Source organism: Prosopis cineraria, unplaced genomic scaffold (assembly GCF_029017545.1).
Source record: "Prosopis cineraria cultivar Desert tree isolate PC_DT_omini unplaced genomic scaffold, ASM2901754v1 PC6, whole genome shotgun sequence".
NCBI lineage: Eukaryota > Viridiplantae > Streptophyta > Magnoliopsida > Fabales > Fabaceae > Prosopis > Prosopis cineraria.
This window is the reverse complement of record NW_026555337.1, coordinates 1,338,614-1,353,841: the sequence shown is the minus strand read 5'-3', so window position 1 is coordinate 1,353,841 and position 15,228 is coordinate 1,338,614. Positions and strand designations below refer to the sequence as shown.

The 15,228-nt window shown below is 32.6% G+C and overlaps 2 protein-coding genes across 2 annotated transcripts; both read right to left on the bottom strand.

Annotated features, from left to right (window-relative positions):
* Positions 1-5,030: 5,030 nt before the first annotated feature.
* LOC129313606 (zinc transporter 1) lies at positions 5,031-7,006 on the bottom strand. Its single transcript, XM_054956863.1, has 2 exons — positions 6,363-7,006; positions 5,031-5,611 (listed from the first exon to the last, which is right to left on the bottom strand). Exons 1-2 carry the CDS (start codon positions 6,955-6,957, stop codon positions 5,220-5,222), a joined length of 987 nt encoding a protein of 328 aa, XP_054812838.1. The 5' UTR covers positions 6,958-7,006; the 3' UTR covers positions 5,031-5,219.
* Positions 7,007-8,292: 1,286 nt separating this feature from the next.
* LOC129312711 (E3 ubiquitin-protein ligase SDIR1-like) lies at positions 8,293-12,417 on the bottom strand. The gene is made up of 9 exons (XM_054955389.1): positions 11,913-12,417; positions 11,057-11,176; positions 10,890-10,944; positions 10,756-10,805; positions 10,454-10,661; positions 10,203-10,317; positions 9,460-9,502; positions 8,771-8,887; positions 8,293-8,543 (listed from the first exon to the last, which is right to left on the bottom strand). Exons 2-9 carry the CDS (start codon positions 11,132-11,134, stop codon positions 8,415-8,417), a joined length of 795 nt encoding a protein of 264 aa, XP_054811364.1. The 5' UTR covers positions 11,135-11,176; positions 11,913-12,417; the 3' UTR covers positions 8,293-8,414.
* Positions 12,418-15,228: the final 2,811 nt, after the last annotated feature.

Sequence of the window (15,228 nt, the reverse complement as noted above, 5' to 3'; positions counted from 1 at the left end):
TTTTATTTAGTTCAAAGAGAGTAAAATATTAAAATAAGAGGTATAAAGTTATAAATTTTACATGTTTCATTTATAATTTTTTTCAGAGTGAGAGGATACATTTGCACTCACTTACCCCAACGTGGCTCTGCCACTGTATAGGAGGATGAGTACTGAATATGAAAATCTAAAATTTGATTAAATTCTCATTTGACATCAATTCTTTCATGAGATGCTTAATATCATTCTCCTTTTTTTTTTTTTTTTGCAAACACAAGTAACGTGAAATTGGCAGAAACAGCATCCTTAAGAAATGTAATAGTAAGTTGACATGAAACTTATAAATAACCTTAAATCTAATTTAAATATCATAACAGTACGTACCAATGTGCCATGGTGTTACAGCAAAATAGTACTCTTCCATAATAAAATATTTGTCACTTCATCCTCTTTCGAACGCGCAAAAAAAATGATTAGATAACCTACATTATAGTAAAATTAATGTAATAGTATCTTTCCAAGAATATATATCCTAAAAAGATAAAATAAAAAATTAATGATTTATTGAAATCCTAAAAACAGAAATATTTTGAAAAATTATAAATACTCCAAAAGTGACAAACAATTTGAATTTTGAATCAACCCCTGAGATTGCACATAAATTTCACGTCTCAGCTGAAAAAAAAAATAATATTAGATGGAAGTAACTAAAATATTGTGTCAGGAGTCTTGAAGTTTTTATACATGTTATCTTTTCTTTTTCCATAAAATGTTTACGTTTTTTATCTTATTAATTATTATATATTAAAAATTACATAAAAAATTAATTTATGAAAAAAATAGATATCTGAAATTATGTAATACAATTTTTAAAAAATTACATTGTATTTTACTTTTCATATATGGATAAGAATAAATTAAATTACATATACATAAGTTTTAATTTCAATTCACAATTGAAAAAATAATACTCCATCCATTTAAAAATGTAAGACATTTTTTAAGGAATTGAATGTTAAAAAATGTAAGACATTTTTAATCTTTCAAGGTGTAATCATTGTCTTTTTTCTAAAAGTATACTTACTAACAATGACTTTATATGTATTATAGAGTATTTAATAGGGGTCAATATGAAAAGATAAGGTTAGTGTGAAAATAAGTAATTACTTTATTGGGGATGAAATTCAATTAAAAATGCTTTATATTTTTAAACGGAAGGAGTAGTTTGGAAGTCTAATATAATCAAGGACATCTAGCTTATACATATTACTATTCATTTTCAATAAAAAATATTTGTTAGTTTGTTCAAGCTATCAATAATTATATAAGTAAAAAGTAAGTTTATATTAATTTATATTGAGCCTTTTGGTTTTTTGATAGCTTGAACAAATTAACAAATATTTTTTATTGAAAATGAATAGTAAGATGTATAAGCCAGATGTCATTGATTACATTAGACTTCCAAACTACTCCTTTAGTTTAAAAATATAAAACATTTTTAATCAAATCTCATCCCCCATAAAGAATTAGCTACTTTTCAACTAATCCTATCTTTTCATATTTATTCTTATTAAATATCTTATAATAAATATAAAGTCATCATTATTAAGGGTACTTTTAGGAAAAAGGCAATAATTACACCTCAACAGATTAAAAATGCCTTATATTTTTTAATATCCAACTCCTTAAAATGCCTTATATTTTTGAAAGGAGAGAGTGTAATATCCTAAGTTTTCCATTAGAAATTATCAATATTTTCAAGGGTAATTTGATCAATTTAAATAAATTTTTGATTTAGCGAGGTCTATGGGAGACTAATATGGTTTTTAAATTCTTGGACAACCTTAGAAAAAAAACTAGGTTGATGTTCAAGCAGGCCATGACACGGAAGGGAGTTTAAAATTTTATGAAATTTTCTGTGCCATGCGCTGCGATACACATGCAAAATCTGCACTTATCAAATCGTGAATTAGACTTGAAAAACAAAAGAGAGAAAATAGGAATTCAAGAGCAGCGATGAAGAGAGACTTATGCTTATTAGGGCTTGCTTCCAACATGATTTTGGAAATCGTTCAAGCTTCATATATATTGGGTAAGCCTTCCTTTCTTCTCTCTCTTCCTTTTTTATGCAAAAATCTGGATTTAGTGGGGCAATGGGAGCTTTGATTTTAATTTTTTAGATCAAACACATTGATTTATTTAATGTCTTGGAGATTTAAATCAAGCCTCCAATCTTAATTTTATGAGTTTTGTGGTGATTAGGAATTTTTTGTAAGGGTTTGGACGAACCTTGAATATAATTTAAGGATTTGAAGATAATGTGGGATATTGATCAGTGAATTTGGTGTGTTAAGATGTTTAATAAGATGGCTAGAGTGTTTGGGAATGATTGGTGTTGTCAGAAAAGAAATTTGAATATTTTAGACACTAATAACCTAGAGAATTTGAAATTATCCAGAGTGATAATTGATGATTGTCACTTGATTGTGTAGATTGAGCATTACTTGAGCTATATCGTATTTATAGAATGTGTGGAGCTAATATTGAACCACAACAATCCTTTTGTATGTGACAAAAGATTAAGGTAATGGAATAATTTACACTAATTGATTATATTACTTAACTATTTATGAGTATATATGTGGATTTGAACTTGAGATTTGATAACCTTGCATATTGTGAAATGTAATTTTGCGCATGAAAATCTATTTGCAAATGATAGGTATGATGAAAGTTATATATGAATGAGTTGAGAAATTTGAAATGTGATATATATGTTGAGTGTGGGCATAATCATATTAGGGGGTAGGAGTTCACTCGTAGGAAGGAGTAGTGAAAGTCCATATAACATGTATTTCCTTAATATCTAGTGAGACACGATATTGGATATTTTCTCTTTAGTATCCATATGAGATACGGTGTTAGAGAGTAACACTCCTTAGCATCAATAATGCGGTGTTGGAGTAACAACACCTCGATTCATGTGCAATAAGGAGAAATTATAGTCTAAAAGTGAGATAGGACACCTTTGGCCGAGTAATCCTACCACTGAAGGTGAGCTCAGATTATTATAAATGTGCACTTGGTCCAAAAGCCTATGGTTATAGTAGGGATGATATAAAGGCTCGGATAGTAGAATGATCATGCTAGAGGTAAAAGATTTATATTGATGAAAAGAGTATGTGGTGATATGCTAAATGTATATTTTGAAGTTCCATAGTTTTACTCCCTTATGGTTGTATATGTTAATTAATAATAGTGAATTATTCTGTTACTGAAATGTTTATCTCACCCTGTGGTTATATTTTTATAAGTGATGATTTCGGTAAGGACAAAGGGAAGGAAGGGGCAATTGAAGAGTGAAGAGTGTTGTAATATAGCTCTTCCCCTTTCTCTTTTGGGTTTGTAATGAATATTGCCATTATATATTGCCAACTTAGGAACATAATATTATTTTGGATATCACTTGTATGAATTTATGATAAGTGTGCATATCTTAGTTCAAAATTGATGTTGTGGATTAAATTTGTGTGCTTGGCCAAGTTACCATTACAAGTGAAGAATTTGAAGAGATTTATGTACCAAAATGATCAAGTGACATGTGTGTTAGAATTTATCCACGCCTTTATATTGTTGTGAATTGGAGTTTTAATGGTCATTTTGAATATGAATACTTAATTGTTTGTTACGATTGAATTGTCATGTTATGTGTGATCTATTTGAGGTGGTCAAAGTGCCTCGAGGGCTAATGGCATTTGGTATTGTGAGTTGGACACCCTTGATGTATGTTTTAAGATGAAAACGAATCATTTTGGAGTCAGTTATCTATCTTTTAAATGGATGATTATTTGAGTGTGAAACTAGTGCCATTAAATAGAGAGTTCAAAGAGCTTCGTGTGGACGCTTGAACTGTTCAAATCAGACATCAAATGGCGAAATGGTGCCCTTCAGAAGTTCGGAGGGCTGTCATGATAGCAATTTATCGTTATGACAGTGGGTGAGCGCTACAGCACGTGGTTGTTGACCATGGTTTGAGCTCAAATTATATTTTAGATAGCAAGAGGCCTTCAAGGGACTTGTCCTTTTGTGCCATCCGCCACGGTGAGCATGCCTTATGCCGTGGTGGACGGACCAGAATTGTAGAAGATTAGCGTTTCAGCCTAATTTTGACATGGTTTGTTTTTCATATTTCTGTGTTTACTATTGATTAATTTTTTACCATGGTTTGAGCTCAAATTATATTTTAAAAAAGGTTTTTTTTAAATTTCAATGTTTTAAATTAATTATCATCAAACCCTTGAGTTGTGGTAACTTTTTTAAAAGATTTTATTTAATTCTAATTATCACAACATTGTGTGAATATTATCCTGATAATGTCAAAAGAAACATTTCAGGGAGTATATAATTATATAAGTAAAAAAAATAGACCCACAATAAAAGTTTACATTAATTTATCTTGAACTTTTTGGTTTTTTGGTGGCTTGAACAAACTAACAAATTTTTTGATAAAACGAATATTAATATAATGTATATAAGCCATAGGTGTCCTTGATTATATTAGACTTGAATTTATATAATTATATAAGTAAAAAATAGACCCATAATAAAAGTTTTTATTGATTTATCTTGACCTTTTTGGTTTTTTGATGGCTTGAACAAACTAACAAATTTTTTATTGAAAACGAATAATGCATGTATAATACCTGAATATAATGTATAAACTGGGTGTCCTTGATTATATTAGATCACACAAGCAAAGAAATGTTTGTAAATTTGAGATCAAATTCTATTGTCGATATGAGAATCTTAGAGAGAGAGAGAGAGAGAGAGATGTTTCTCAAACCCCTTGTAATTAAGACCGTAACGGCAAACTGTATGAGCTAAAGTTTTGGAAATATTCTGGCGATCGAACTACAGAAGTTTATTCCCACGTTATATATATATATATATATTCATCCCTCTCCACATGATCAGCACATCCCATACTGTCTAACCTGTGGAATGATTGAAGCAAAGTGATGCAGAATATATGCACAATCACGAGCGCAACGACAATAAAAATGAGGAGATCGTTACGATTTTCCTTCCAAACGTAGATAAGTTAACGTACATGATCTTTATACATAACATTACGATTTAGAATCCCCAAGAAATGAGCTTAAACACATCTGATGAACAAAGAAGCATCACATATACAGAACATGGACCCACAGATCATCCCAATAACATATATTCATTTATCAGTCCCATATCATGACAATGGCTATAACAGCGACCCCAGAAAGCACAGCAAGAAACTTGAACCAAGGAGTGCCGAAACTGCTCTTTTTGCTGGGTTTGAAGCCTTTGGATATCAAGTGATTGATAGCGACATATATGAAAACCCCACAAGCAAGGCCCATCGAGATTGCGTACACCCAATCTGCGGTGCGTCCCTCTGCCGTGGCCTCGATGGCGATTCCTATTCCCACACCAATAGGGCTTGAGACTGCGAATGCAAAGGAATACGCCACAGTTGTCAGAAGCGGTCTCTTTGGCAGCATCCTCAGCAGAGCGATTCCCATCCCTATCGCTGCAAATATCTTGTGCAACGATATGGTCCATAAGTTCCTCCATGCTTCCCCCTTGCTCCCTATTTTATTATTTTTGTTTAGAAATTAGTTAACCATCTATATTCCAAGTACATAAAGCTAAGGGCTATGAGTTCTCATTAACTAACCTTACCGTGTTTTTGGTGCACCTTTATCTCGTATAGATTTCATTTATTACCTTGTTAGATCTATATACAAGACATGCATTCAGGTTTAATTATGTCCTAGGCTACTACGTCGTGCTCCTGCTATACTGGGCCTAGTCGAATCAAATGACTGAACTTATCAAACTAGTGAACTACGTACGCTGTCGAGGGAGTCTCCTTAAAAACCACTAACTGATGATGATTCATGTGTTACATATTTTAAGGATATTCTTCTCTTTTCTACACTGTTTTCATCTCTTTGAAGCTCAAATCGGTGTCCTCCATGGCTCCCTCACAACATTGATTGCTCCCTCCTCTATATTGCTAGAGTACTTGTCCGTTCGCCGCTAGTGAAAGACCAAATGCTGTCGAAGGCAGCAAACTTAATTACCCAAGATGCTCATATTCAGGAAATTGAAAATTGTCAAAGATATGAGTGATGTTGTAGTAAAAGTAGTATGATGCGTGTGTTAGGTTTTCATTTTTTTTTTTTTTTAAATCACTCATCTTGCACACCCCCATGTAATTGATACTTTGCTGAGATAGGGAAGGGAGAGCATTGGTATGACAAGTTCCCTGGAGGAAATCAACAAGAAATTTCCATAAATTAAAAGACAAGTGTGTGTGTGTGTGTGTGTCGAAATACCTGAAACTCCGACTGCAATACCCTCAAAAACCGAATGAAAACACAAGGCAAGGATGAGAAGAATGGTGTCTCCCACATTAGAAGTCTTGAAAAAAATGGGGTTATCCGCCAATGCAACTTCTTGGGCTTGTTCTTGTGGGGTACTTCCCCCTTCCAGTTCCAACACTTTGGCTTCCCTATCCTGATTACCAGTCACATAAATCACTACACAATCGCCAAGCATGGTCAGGAGATAGCCCGCACAAGCCAGCATGAAAGCGAAAGGGTATGTTTTGGTGGTGAGATCGCCAAAGGTCTCATTGGCATCGCTCAAGAAATGTATCATAGAGGTTCCCAAGAAAACCCCACCAGCGAATTGAGTTCCCAGAAGAAGAAATGTCTCGTTCCACCGGAAAAAGTACGGCGACATGCCACTGGCGAAGGTGCTCGATAGTAAAATGATCAAACACCATACTTTCACTAAGACCAGACCCCTTGAACGCAAGTTTGCCGTCTCTCCGTCGATGCCATGGTCATCGCCTCCGTGAGCTTTGATCGGATTTAAGTGCCAGCCAATGAGGTAAAGGAACAGAAGCGTTGACCTTTGGGCAGCCATGGGAGCCTACGAATGTCGTACACCTGAGTGGCTAACGTGCTTTGTATAATATCACATTTTTGGTTTCGTTTTGGTGCTATTTAGATTGTACTGCAATTTGACTTTTCTGGGTTAAGCATTGGATCGCTTGTACTACACCACGTGGGCCTGTTTAACCGATTTTTTTTTTCTTATAACAATGTTATAACCGAAATTTAATGATGATAATAATATGGCAAGACTGTTCGCTCAGTTTACTAAATAGACAACACTAACTGATGATAAGGATTGATAAGAGTAAAATATTAGTAGTTCAGGATTTATATTACAACTTTTTTCTTAGGGATTTTGACCTTTAACTTTTACCATTTTTTTTATTCTTAATATTCAATCAATAATTATTTCCAAGCTTAATTTGAACGGTATTATTAGATAAATATTGACATATAGCTAATAAAATGTTAAAAACAATGATTAAAGAGTTAAAAATATTTTGTTACGGAATTAGAATAGTATTATTTTGGTCGGTTAAATTTCCTAGAAATTGTAATTAGGAAAGACATCTAATATTCTATTTAACATGATAAAAATAATAAAAAAGGCAACTATCATATATTTAAACTATTTTACATATGAAATGAAAAATCATAAAAAAGATCAACTTGTTAAATAAAATTTAAAAATAATAGTCATTTTCTATACTATTTTAGTGTAGCTATTTATTATTTTGAAATTACAATTTACTTTTGAATTATTATTATCAGTTTGTCAAAAAAATTAATATCAAATAAATTCATAGAGACTTTAAAATAGTTATTTTATTTTATAAATCTCTTTTGTCATTTTTCATCAAGATTTATTTATTTTTCTTCGTTAAAAAAAAGTAAAACAAGAATAGAAATTGTTAAAGGAGCATTGACGGAGACATGATAGAAACAACAATTTGGTCTTTTTGCCCCGTTGATTATCTTTAAAAAAAAAAAAAGTGAGTATAAGCTTTTCACCAAGTCCTTTACCCATTGGAAGGCGCTTTTACGTCAAGATTTACGTGAAGATCATGCCCTGAATATTGTTTTTTATTTGAAAAAATTTAGACAAATTAAGTCTCAAAGCTCACGGCTTGAACTTGTCTTTAAGTCAAAAAATGTTTATAAAAATCTATTAACAAATTACTTACATCGACAAATAGATTTAGTCACTCTCAATATCATTTTAGTTTTAGGTTTGCTTTGCTTTGGCCTTTCTCATGTATTTCTGAAAAACATACAACTTTTGTCTGTTGTCCGTGGAATTTTGAAACAGCAATACTCGTGCTATTGCAATGTAACGCGCAAAACTACAAGGGAGAGAGAAACATCAATCAAATACCTTCTTATCATGCGAATTACGAAGGGATACACACATTTCATTCTTCATCTAAACACGAAATACAATGGTACGTACACATCCACAAGTTTATACCACGCATTTGAAGAATGCTACACAATATCTAAGCCTTCAGACCCACTCTGCCCCCTGTTTCCCTGAGATCCCGACCCCATCCTAAATTTACACACAGGGCATTTTGCTTGATGTCGCAGCCACGGATCGATGCAGTTCATATGAAACTGAGTCAACGCAAACATACAGAGCAATGTGAATAATAAATAACTTAAACGCAAGTCACACACATATTTATAATCACCATTTGAAAGGGCTCTGAGATCCTCTTTCAAATCAAACGAGTCATGCAGCAAGAAGAGAAGCAAAACAAATTCAGAATTAAGGGGGGAAAAAAGAGCATGTCAATTTGATCAAGCATGAAAACTTCAGATACAGTAGCCAGGGGCCGAACCTGATGCAAGCATGGCAAGCTACGAACTAGTTCCCCTCCCTTAACTTGTTCCAAACATATAGTACATGTTAGTTCATCTTCTGAGCCATTCACATTTCCCTCTGTTCCTCCATTATCCTGCTTGCTTTAACATCATTAGAATTAGATATTAAAGAGCATATGTCAATATTAAGCGAGAACCCGTCCTGTTTCAGTATTATCCTTTTATTTCATCACGTTTGGTTCGATCTTATCTTATAATAGGCCTAACAACTAAACATAAGCAACACACACATATTTCTACCATTTTCCTTATCAAATAGATGTTTGAGGCTACAATTTTTCCTAACAGATCTCGGCCAAGGTTCTACTCTACAATACCCACAAGCATAATCTGTAAATATCTAAAACAGAATAGAACAACAAAAAAATTATATCAAGACTAGCTAGTATTGCAGTTACACATATGAAATTGTAATTGAAAAATGTCACAGGTCCGGTTTTGAGACTTGCATAGAATGGTTAAGTGTTTTTCCGGTTTTACTCAAAATTCTATTAAAGCAATAGCATCACCACGGAGAGAATAAAGCTTCCAAACAGGAGTAGAAGTGAGCATTTGCATCATCATTGCTAGCAATCGCCTTCGTAGCACCATAAAATGGAAAGAATCACGAAGCTAAACAAAATACAGAGGTGATAGAGTTGTTTACCTCAGTTGAACATGAAGAGGATGCCAACCCAGCTGAGCCATCCCTGTTGAGTGTTCACAGACACAAATTTTGGGTCACATCATTTTCATGAGTTAGTATTTCATATAGGAACATGGCAGGCGATGAACGAAAATTATTATAGCAACTTACAATGAGAATCCGAACGTATTATCCTGATTTCTTAATGCTTATGAACGTATTATTTTCAGAACCTTCTAATTGCTACTTCTTTTCTGACCGTCCTCAAGTAAGCCGATCAGCCAGTCCTTCAAGAGCAACTTAACACCTACCAATTATGTTGCTTTTGCATATTATTTAATTTAAAACAATAATTAACCAAGGATTAACACCAGATCTCACTTTTCTCTCAACAACATTGGCAATTGGGGGCATCAGTTCAAAATCGCAGGCAAAGCCAAATTTTATAGCTTCACTGAGGCATGTCTGTCTTTGCCAGAAGAATAAATACCTGTCCATCGCTTCCTTGAACCAACAAACTTCTCCAGTAAAAGGGAAATTAAGGCTTTTATTTAGACCTTCCCATTGATTTAAATCTAAATAAAACCTGCCCTACCCGTCCAGTTTTCTGAATACAAACATACCCTAAAAGAGCAATGTATTAGGATAGGTTGATAGTCGCCAACCTATACAGAACCCAGAAGACTACACAAACACAAGCAAGAAGGGAGGCCTTCCTCTGCCTAATTCAATTATTTTTCTTGAAAAGACTACCACAAACTTACTTTGTTGGGACAGGAACTTTATATTTGTGAACAGGTAAGGCATTTATCTCTTCATCAGTCATTGAAGTAGCACTAGAACCGGTGTCAGAGTCCAGAGCCCTCAATGTTTCATAGTCTGCTTTAGTATGAAGGAAGAACAAAAAGAATTACATGAACCTTCATCTGCTAGCACGTGAACTTTGGAGGCACCTTGATCTTAAAAAGAACACTAAATCACATAAAAGTTAAAGTAAAAATCTGAAGCAGGATACCAAGCTCATCAAATTCACGGTCAAGAAGTGCAAGCTGAAGTCTCAGTCCTTGCAAGCGTCCTCTAGTTGCAATTGCTATTGATTGTGGCACATGAAGTTGTAATTCAGCTGCTGCAGCATGAGCCCTTGCTTGAGCTTGAAGTTGTTGCCAAGTTGCATACATCCTCAGGCTTGTGGCCATCACAAACACAACCAGCATGAGCCACATCTACGATCAATTGCATCCATGGTTATCGAATTGTAAATGATATAAGCTTCTCAAAAGTTAAAATTGTCGCATAAAATGCTTCGCGATTTCTTACCAAAAAATGTGACATTTGGGGAGAGTTCAATATCATAAATAGCAAGATAACTGCAGAATAATCACGTCAGCTATGAACTAACGAAACGTTCTCAAGGAGTGGGAAAGCATCATACATAGAAGTTACTATATTACCTGTTATAAGAAAAGCTAGAGTATTGCTATTTACTGGCCGGGCCGGGTGAACACGCTGACGGGAAGAAGGAGAAGAGCTATGGTCAAATAATCTATTAATAAAATCTGAGCTTGTTGGAAGAAAATTGTCACGAAGACTGAATGATGTTCAAGGGAACAATATATACCATCGTGGTTCTTTCGGGAACATATTCTGAAAATCCACTTTCCATGTCTCCTCTACTCCCTCGGAAGACGAAACTCATGATTGCTTCTCTTTCAACCAACAGGTCTCAAAGACAATATGTCTGCCAGCACACATCACAAGAGAAAGTTAAATATCTGAATGCACCTGCTTTCAGTAATTGACAAGCCAAATATATAATGCCAATCCCGTGTCTTTGAACTGACTGTGAAGAATGGCTACGTTATAAGTAATTCTGCAATCAAGCATCAGCAAGAGCACATAGACAGAGATCAAAGCGAGAGACATAATTAACAATCACACTCATAAATTGCTTATGAGGATCACCAATTTAACTACAAATAAAAATAGAGTTTAAGGCTAGAATCATGACAATCTCCCCTTGATGTCCAGAAACTAATGCAACATCGGGGAAAACCAGGTGAATATAGCGCAAACAGTGATATATAAAACTGACATGACAGCGCATTCACTGAAACCAAGTGAAACAATACCGTCACATTCTGAGGGATGACAGGCTAGAAATGCGATCACCTGAAAATCAACAATACCTATTCTCTCTTTTCCGAGAAAACTAAGAGGACTGGCGGAATTTAAGCAAGCGTAGGATTAATCACGAACGATCAATAGGAAAAAGACCCCGGTTTATAATTGTGAAGGAGAGAGAATTAAATGATATGGATGATTACAGGATTATCCAGAATGCTCTGTGAGATTCCGTTTAATGTGAAAAGCATGGGATTGCTTTTCTGGTGATTCATTATCGGGAACCAACGAGATTTCACTGCAGAAAATAATTTTGGAAAGAAAAGATATTTAAACAAACAAACAAAGCTTACAAATTAAATGGCGATGGTGGTCAGGAGGAGCGTGGTGCAGGGAGAAGTGAGTAGATCTTCAACCGGAAGGCTGTTCCGTTCCTTTCAGTGTTGCTGGCGGTGATGTGCTACTTCTCTTGCCAACTATTGCTTACTCTATAGATGCAATTACTTGTTCACCTATTGTCCTATTTATTATTTATTTAAAAAGAAGAAATATTGGGGAGAATTGATTTTGGATATAGCTTGCGGCGATAATAAATACAGGAGAAATCTCTAGACTCGAGGAGCTGACACATTGAGATGGGTTCTCCATGGAACCGCTGCCACGCCCTCTTGGCATGCAATAACGTGGTGAAGCTCCCCGCCCCGCCTGATGCCTGTTGTTCCGCGGCGGGTGACGTCGTTTTCCAGTTTTAGTATCCTCAATGGCTCTCAATCCCCTTTTTAAGGCAACATCCATCAAAATCCAAAATTAGAGCGACGAAGTCGCTTGGGGCTAGTGTGCGCTTCTATATTGAAGTCTTGCATCATCTGTAAATCCGTATCTAACATTAACAATTTTGTTATAATACCCCATCTAGGAAATAATATAAATCCAGTGTCTGTTGTATACCGTCACAAGCTCGGATTGGAAGGGTAAAAAATTGAACTAAATTATAATACTAAATGACGGTTTTGAAATCTATGTTTTGCTATTAGTCGGGTCAAATCACTTCATTTCGTAACATTAAGCACAGCGCCCGTGTTTTCACAGTAACTTTATGGATTGGATTGCACGTTGGCTTTTACATGAGTTGCTACTTGCTAGTCCCCACACTGCTGGTTGTGATGAAGTCAAAATCTTTATGAGATTAAAATATTTTAAAAATTTTTAAAATGATTTAGGACAATCAAGAAGATACTAGAGTCTTCTGAAATATGTTGGTATAGCCTCAAAAGACTTAAATATTTTTAGAATAGTGTAGAGAGCACCTGAGGTATATAGATTATTTTAGAGATATCCTTCTCTTGTACATTCTATAATTCTCCTTGTAAATATCAAGATATTTCTTGTAGATGTTTTTAAAGATAGAATGTACACTATTGGATTAAATAAATCCCAACCATCCATTGAGGAGGTGGGAATTTTCTAGAGAAAGAGAGAAGCCTATAAATACCCCCTCACCCCTCATTTGTAACCACTCAAGCAAAGTAATAAAGCTCTCAAGTTCATTCATTCAAGCTATCTACTCTCTACTTGTGCTAGTCCTCTTAAGTCTCTTTGCCTACTTTGAGGGTTTGGCTAACTTAGTCATGATCAAGAGGTTGATCAAAGCTAAGGCCGGCACAGTTTAAGGAAAGGAAAAGTTCCAAGGCCATGACATGGTGCTACCAATGCCAATACTCGAGTTTGGTATTTCACAGGCTATCGGTAACCGTTTTTCAATTCAAAGAATATATTTTTTTAATATAATATCATCAGGAAAGCATTAACCTTGCTTGAAATTATTTTTATTTTATTATCCTAAAAGTTAATATTTTATAAAATATATTTTGAAAAAAAATAATAAAAATAGGTATTTTTTTCTTTATTTTTCAAAACAACAATTCTAAAACCCCTAAAAATTGTTTCTATTTTTATATTCTTTAAATAATATTTTATTTTTTATTCTTTGAAACATTTTTTGAAAACATGTCCTTAAACAAATTTTTTTATTTTTCTATTGTGAAAAATAAAAAAATATTTTTAAAACATGTTGTCAAGTAGGTCTTTAATCACTTTAGTTTTGCTTGACTATTTTTTTCATGGTGCATCTTTTTAATTTTTTTAATGCCCATATAATACATCATTCAATTAAAATTTACATTTTTCTCAATTAAAATGCACTATATAATTATACGTTTGATTGCTGAAAATTTTCTCAAGTTTTTAGAGTTAATAATTTGGGCTAATTCAAATAAACTTGTAAAATTTAGGAAGAATTACTTTAAAATCTTATACAAAAAAATTAATTATTATAAAATCTATTAATAACTAAACTAAGACCATTTCGTCAATGGCCTTAGTTTACTAATTAATTACTTACTCCCTCGTTTAAAAAGTATAAAGTATTTTCTAAGGAGTTAGATGTTTAAAAATATAAGGCATTTTTAATTTTTTGAGATGTAATTATTGCTTTTTTTCAAAAGTGCCGCTCTTAATAAATGACTTTATATTTATCGTAGAGTATTTAAGGTAAATATGAAAAGATAAAAAGATAAGATTAGTTTAAAAGTAGGTAACTACTTTATTAGAAAAAGAGATTTAATCAAAAATACTTTATATTTTTAAACGGAAGGAATATATAATTCTCCCAAAAAATTGGGGCTATGTTTAGAAAAATTATGTATTTTTGTATGTTCGAACCCATTTAGGCTGGTTCCAACATATTGAAAAAATTCAAGCCAAGTCTAACCATGTTCAGGCTTGCTTGAATACCCAAATAAAAAGGTACATTTTTAAAAAAATATAAAATATTATAAATCTTAATTAATTTCTAAATTTTTAGGTTATTCTATACTAAAATACTATAAATTTGAATATATTATTATAGATATTTTGTTAAAAAATAAAAAATATTTATATTGTCATTTTCTTATTATTTTCAATCTTTAAATATCCCAAAATAATACTTGAAATGCATTTTGATATTGATTTTAAAATTTTAAGAGCCACATTTTTTTAAAAAAAAAGTTGAGTCTCTTACATGTTTTAAGTATTCCAAAAAAAATATTTTATATTTTTTATAGACTAAAAATAATTAATTTTAATGTAAAAACTAAAAAATAAATTAAAATTAACAAATGATAAAATTGATAATTTGAACTAGCATGAATAAATCAGAAGATGTTTGGGCCAAATTTAATAAATAAAACTGATCCTAATATACTTGATTTGTCTGAATTATTGACTTTACAAGTTTTTATTTAGTTTTTGAAACTAAGTTTGGTTTAGTATTAAAAAAGGAGAAGCAAACAATATTTTCTTGAAATGTCCAATGCTCCCTGCCTAATTTATCTAAACATAAATACCAAACAAAATTAAATTTAATTAATATTTAAAATTCATTCCCTCTCTATCACAATATAAATCATTATAATTAATTTATGTTTCTAAAAAAATTATTAGTTAGAATTTTAATTTTTTTAAAAAAATTTTATATTTTCAATCATGCTCTTAAATATAATAAATATAATATTTAATTTATTTAAAACATTTACATTAATTGCTCAATAAAATAAAAGTATAATACATATATATATATATATATATATATATCATCTACTTAACGTCTTGTATTTTTGACCAAACAAA